The sequence below is a fragment of the Emydura macquarii genome, unplaced genomic scaffold (genome assembly GCF_026122565.2).
Source record: "Emydura macquarii macquarii isolate MOO-44397 ecotype Brisbane River unplaced genomic scaffold, CSIRO-AGI_Emac_v2 contig_670, whole genome shotgun sequence".
Classification (NCBI taxonomy): domain Eukaryota; kingdom Metazoa; phylum Chordata; order Testudines; family Chelidae; genus Emydura; species Emydura macquarii.
The window spans coordinates 1,749,835-1,755,815 of NW_027130807.1; the positions used below are offsets into that span (position 1 = coordinate 1,749,835).

The window sequence follows — 5,981 nt, forward strand, 5'->3', positions numbered from 1 at the left end:
CTATTTTAAGGAGGGCCTCCTTTAAAAAAATATTCATGGACAATTCCATGGGGGGGGGATGTCAGAATGTCCAGTTGTCCTCTCTCCCACCCATATTCCCCACCCTTTAATACTGCATGGCCTACCTGGCTAGGGTCATGGATGCATCCCTGGGCATTAGCTGTTCCTTGAAACACTGGGGGGGGGGGGGGGGCAGGTGGGCCTGTGGTCAACAGTTGTGGGAGCGATGGACCCTCTTTGGGCTGGGGAGGAAACTGCCCCTACTCCAGCTTTGTCCCAGCATGGGGGAAGAGGCAGGGTTCCAGGCTCCTCTCCTCTCTTGGTTTCAGCTCTTCTGCCCTGCAACTGGGCCAGTCCGGCACCCCAGGTCCCCAAGTCCTCTGGCACGGGTGGAAGACAGAAGGCAACCTTGGGCAGAGGCTGTAAAGCTAATTTTTGTTGCTGCTTTCCCCTCCTTCCACTCACCCATTTCAATCCCTGGGGTGCTTGCTCCATGCTGCACAGGGGGCTGCCCTCTAAAGTCAGTCAGTTTCAGTTCATGATACTGTAAGTCTCCCCTGCCCACCCTGGCCTGGAGAGGGGAAGAGGGGAAGGAGATCCTTAGGGCTAATGACCAAAATAAACAGAGTCCCCTAATGCATGGGGCTGGGGGGAGGAGAGGAATCTCAGCCTCTTGCCGCAGAAGAAGCAGGGGTGATCCCTCCTGCCATAGCTCTTCCTGTGCAAGGAAAGGAAAGCCAGACTCCCCCTCCTGCTTTGTATTTTACACCCAGAAAAATGCAGCCTACAAGCTGAAAGGAAGGTGGGGGGAGGGGGCAAAGCTGCCTTCATTAATAATGACACCTAGTGCTAGTCCGTCAGCACAGCAGGGTTGTTATCCCTATTCAAGAGATGGGGAGATTGAGGCTCAGAGCCGGCTTGCCCAAGGTCCCTCAGCAGGCCTGTGGCCAAACTGGGACTAGAACCCAGCTGTCCTGAGTGCCCAGCTGTTGCTCTAACCACCGGGCTATGGTGTGGCACTAGCTGCTTAGCTCCTTGCCCTATTTAATTCAGCCCACACCGCCCTGGGTGTCTGTAAATAGCGCTGCTGCGAAACCAGCGTGCTGGGTGCAAGACCCCACCCCACCCACTCTGCTCTGGCCTGGTTTAATCTGCTGGGTCCTGACACCTTCTGCAGCTGGGCTGCACTGGCCGCTGCCGGCCGCCAGAGGGCGCTGCGGAGACCGCTCGGTCCGCCCGAGCTGGAGCCCGGCCCTGCGGAGCAGCAGGCGGCAGCCGCGGGCCGCCCAGCCCCGCCCCCGTGTCCCACCAGCCGGCCCCCGGGGAGTCCTCAGCGAGCCTCCTTCGGGCCCTGGGCTCTCTTCAGCCGCGCCCCCCACGGCTCCCCGCCCCCACCCACCTGCCTGTCCAGCAGCCAGATGCACCCCCCAGCGCCCCATCCAGCTCCCCCACAGCTCCTCCCCACGCCCCATCCAGCCCCCACACACAGACCCGCCCCCCCAGATGCCCTCCATCCAGCCCCCCCCCCCCACACACACACACAGTTCCTCCTCCCCCCACACCTCAATCCAGCCCCCCCCGTGATTAACCAGGGCTCGCTAAATGCGCGGCGTTATTGCCAGCTGCAAAGGCTCCCGCAGTTCGCTCCGGCTGGAGCCGGCAGACAGCGGAGCCCGAAGCGCCTTTCGGGCCACGGCTGGTTTCCCCGGGGTCGGCGCGCTCAGCTGACGGGGCCTGCACAGTAGCTGTGGGGATCCTTCCCGACCCCGCTGCCTCAGCCCCACCCACAGGGCTTGGCCCCCTCCTCCGGGGGCGCGTCCAGCAGGGCTCTGCAGCTGCCTGCCTAGCTCGATCTGTGCCGGCCCAGAGCCGCAGCGGGCGAGGTGCGCTCCCAGGCAGCGCCTGAGTCCCGGGCCTGCCCCACGGGGTCTGTGGGGCTCCCTGGCCGCAGCAGGACCTTCTGCTTGTGGGGTGGGGTACAAAGGTGTTTCGGTAGGTGGTTCCATGGTGTAGTGGTTATCACGTCTGCTTTACACGCAGAAGGTCCTGGGTTCGAGCCCCAGTGGAACCAGCTATTTTAGGGGCAGCTTTAAATAATGCTAGTGAGCCCCCTGAGTGGGAGCGGATTTTATTTCCTAGCACGGGTAGAGATGCCGGCCCGTTGTCCCCGCCTGCCATGCAACCAGCCCTAATTTCTCTGATGCAAGCAAGGGGGACCTGCCCCTTCACCTGGGCGTTAGTCCCAAGAGGTACCAGCCCCCCGCTCCCTCCACAAGCAGCGGAAAGGGGTCAATGGAATCCCCCCACTACCCCCAGGGGGTGATCAGCGGGAGGAGCCTGTTGACCCCTTAGTGGTGTCTAATGAGCCCAGAGTCCCTGGAGAAGTTGGAGCAGGCACCAGGCATGGTTAGGAAAGGGGCACTAATAATCTGCAGGGATTGTGGGAAGGTGGAGGAATTTAAAAAAAAACAAACGGTCAGCATCACCCAAACAGAGACTTGAACCCTGGCCCCTCAGATTAAAAGCCTGCTGTAGTAGCAATTGAGCTATCCAGATAGGCTACAATGAGCACCACTACCCCAAGAAACTGAATCAGCTGCCGTCTCCATCCTTTTGTAGCCAGGGTGACATTCATTTAAACAGCATCAGACATCCAAAACCGGGGGAGAAAACATATGAGAGAGACACACACATACACACAAAAAGTTCTTAGTTAGAATTAAATTTAACAGAATCAGGAACTTGACCCCAGCTACCCCCTTCCCCACCCCGAAAGATTGTCCTAACCCTAGTCCCAAAACTAGCTCACCTGCATTGTACTTAGCTCTCCTTCACCTTTTTATATTAACATTTCTGTCTTCTCTAGGATCTTTTATTTGATTCCTGGAGTCAGTCCCCAGGATGACACACTTTCCATTTGAATAGCAGCACATCCTGTTTTAAGGGCAATTCAGGGGATGAGGCAGTTAGCTACAAAGCTAACTAGCTAAGCTTATAAAAGCCAACAAAAATTCCTGGCAGGCACTTACCCTTAGACGGAATGGGCAGCAGAGCCTCTGATAGCAGTTTAAAGCATGCATTCCCTCTGTGAAATTTGCATGAGTCCTGTCTATCAGACACATGCTGACCAGCACTCCTGGCTAGAACATGCCATGCAGGTATTGAATCACTGATTTTTTTGGACTGGCGCCAAACTTGGAAACCAGTTTGAAAAAGAAAATCCATATGTTTTGAACCAAACCTGAAGGGTATTTTTTGTTTTTTCTTGCTGAAACCATAAACCAAAAACCAATCAATTCAGGTCGAAGGCAACATTTCATAAGCCCTTTTGAAACAGACTTTCGATTCGAATTCACATTTTGCTTAGCAAATGTCGCCTGGAAATGAAACGTCAAATCTCTTTGATTGGAAAACATCCAAACCAAACGTTTGATGTTTCTGAAATTTCTGTTTTCCGTTGTTTTGGGAGGAAGAGAAGAGCCTTTCTGGAAATGCCATGAGCACTCACAGAAATAAAATCCCATTTGGTTTATCCTTCTGCACATCGAGCCTTTGCAAATGGCTCCCATTCAAGCAAGGTACCAGGGGCCCCAAAGTCTGAGCAAAGCAACTGTGACACCCGCCTCTTTCCCAGACCTCCACACTGTGAGCACTGATTTACAGGTCACCCCTTCAGGGGGATGTGATAGTGAAACAAACAGATAAACTCGCTTTGCAAAAGGGTTTCAAACCAAGCACTCTTTACTATAGCTAGTGCAAGAAACATACATATGTAGACAAAGCAATAAGACATCTAGGCACATTTCCTGGCCTCCGTTTCCTCACCATGCTGGTGTATTCTTTGACTGAAGGTCAGAGTCACTTAGGGGTCCTGGCTCCCTAAGCCTGCACACAGTTTCTCTTCTGAATCAGATAATCTCTCTCTCTTCTGCAGTCAGTGCCTTCATCTCTGTGTCGCTAAAATGGCCAGTGACGGACTCTCTCTTTTACAAACTCCTTTCCCATTTGCTGCTGAACCCCTGACAGACTCATCAGGTGCGCAAAGTCCCTCACCAGGTGATCTATTGCTTAGTTACCTCCCCACTGAATTCACGCTTGAAAATTGGGTGTGCCCTGGTCAGCAGCCATCACCATGTCCAGGTATTTTCCATTTGAATGGACGATCATCAAAGTTAGACGACCTTCTGTAGTATCCCTGAGCCACCAACGATCCCCTGCCTTCCGTGGGAGTGTCGCTGCACAGGGGAGCTGGCGATGGAATGATTTACTCAGGGATAGTCCAGCATTAGTGCTACTTTCTTCCCTAAGACCTCCCCCTGATTTCTCCTGGCCATTGAATTTTTACTCAGCATATTTAAAGGGATAGTGGGGAGCTACGAGGTGTCCCCGACAATAATTATTTACAGAAGCGACAATGACACTCACCAGGTGACACTGGGAAAAACTGGCCACCAAAACTGAAATTACTTGTCAGTGGCATTTCTAAAACACAGCGAATCAGACTGTGACGGATCTGTTCCAAATCCCATTCAAGTCAATAGGGATTTCCAAAGGTAGGCCAATGGGAACAGGCACGGGCCCCGTGTGACCCAGTGGTGTTCTTTACAACTGCACAGAACACTGGGGATCCACTCTAGGGAAGGACCCGGCTCTCAGTGGGGAGGAATTTAACAAGTGACCTGCAAGGTCTTTTCCATCTCTAAGTTCTTTTATTCTGGGATCTAGTGAACTCTCTATTCCCAGAACAGAGCCTCCCAGGCTGGGTGCTGTAGGAATTCAAGTGGCTGTCTCCACTGGGTTTGCCCTGGGGGACTCTTCATCTTCTCTGGGTTCTGCCTTCTCTTCAAAAGCCATCTGGAGTGCGACCTTGCTGGAGGTCCTGAATCGCTGATTCCTGCAGCACCCCACTAGAAAGTAAATGAATGGGTTGATGCTGCTGTTTGCAGAGGCCAGAATGTAACTTACTAGATTGGAACTGTACACGTGACGAGAAAATTGGAAGATCTGGACACTCAGAGGGACAGCGAACAGGAGGAAGAAGAGGACGGTGAGCAAGATTACCATGTAGAGCTTCCCTGGCTGACGTCGCTGTGAGCTACATTGGACCTTGATGAACAGGGTCAAACTGGACAGAACCATGATGGGAGGGAATATCAGGACATTCAGAACACCGATGGGCACATATGACATGTTACAAATTCCAAATGAAAGAACACACAAAAATGCCGCTGATCCAGAGAGCAGCGTGGAGAGAGCCCAGACCAGGGCACATATTATGGTGGACAAGTGTCTTGGCCGACGGCATCGGTGCCAGATGGGGTAGAGGACGGACAGACACCTTTCAGTGCTGATGGCTGTCAGGAGATACAGGCTGCTGCTGTACATCAACAGAGCCAGTATATGGCATAGGTATGATATGAAAATAATCACTTCAGTCACAGAAAATGGATCTGTCACCATATAAGTTATGATATAAACAACCGAGCAGAGGAGGAAGCAAGTGTCGGCGATGGCCAGGTTGAGGATGTAGACAGTGAAGGGGGTCCTCTTCATGCGGAAGCCAAGAAACCAGAGAATGATCCCATTCCCCACCAGCCCGACCAGAGAGATGAGCAGAATGACGCAGAAGATGGCCACTGGATCTTCATCGTACACTACGCTTTCAGTCTCGTTATATTTCATTTTATTATCCAGGCCATACTCTGCTGGGGGCAGGGATGTTGTGCTCAGCTCAGCCATCATGAAACCTCTGCTGCAGGATGCCGGTATCTCCCTCTCCTTCTCTCACACACACCTGTTCGCAGAGAGACAGAGGGGAATCAGTGACTCGGACATCCCTAGAGCCGTGTTTCATTGATCGTTCCAGCCCCTGCCCAGCCTCATGGCCTGGAACAATCAGATCCCAATGAGTGGGAGTGAGACATGTGCAGAGAGATAATAGATTTGGGCGTTGCTGAGGACTGAGAGAGATCTGGAGAAAG

General features: G+C 53.0%; 1 protein-coding gene and 1 non-coding gene across 2 annotated transcripts; one reads left to right on the plus strand and one right to left on the minus strand.

Moving 5' to 3' along the window:
- Positions 1 to 1,998: 1,998 nt before the first annotated feature.
- TRNAV-UAC (transfer RNA valine (anticodon UAC)) lies at positions 1,999 to 2,071 on the plus strand. Its single transcript has one exon. It is a non-coding gene; the product is annotated as a tRNA-Val (tRNA).
- Positions 2,072 to 4,776: 2,705 nt separating this feature from the next.
- On the minus strand, positions 4,777 to 5,775 carry LOC137148597 (mas-related G-protein coupled receptor member H-like). Its single transcript, XM_067541481.1, has one exon. It carries the CDS (start codon positions 5,740 to 5,742, stop codon positions 4,777 to 4,779), a length of 966 nt encoding a protein of 321 aa, XP_067397582.1. The 5' UTR covers positions 5,743 to 5,775.
- Positions 5,776 to 5,981: the final 206 nt, after the last annotated feature.

Excerpts from the sequence above, each read along its gene's own strand:
- LOC137148597 (XM_067541481.1), bottom strand. The coding sequence starts at position 5,742 with ATGATGGCTGAGCTGAGCACAACATCCCTGCCCCCAGCAGAGTATGGC.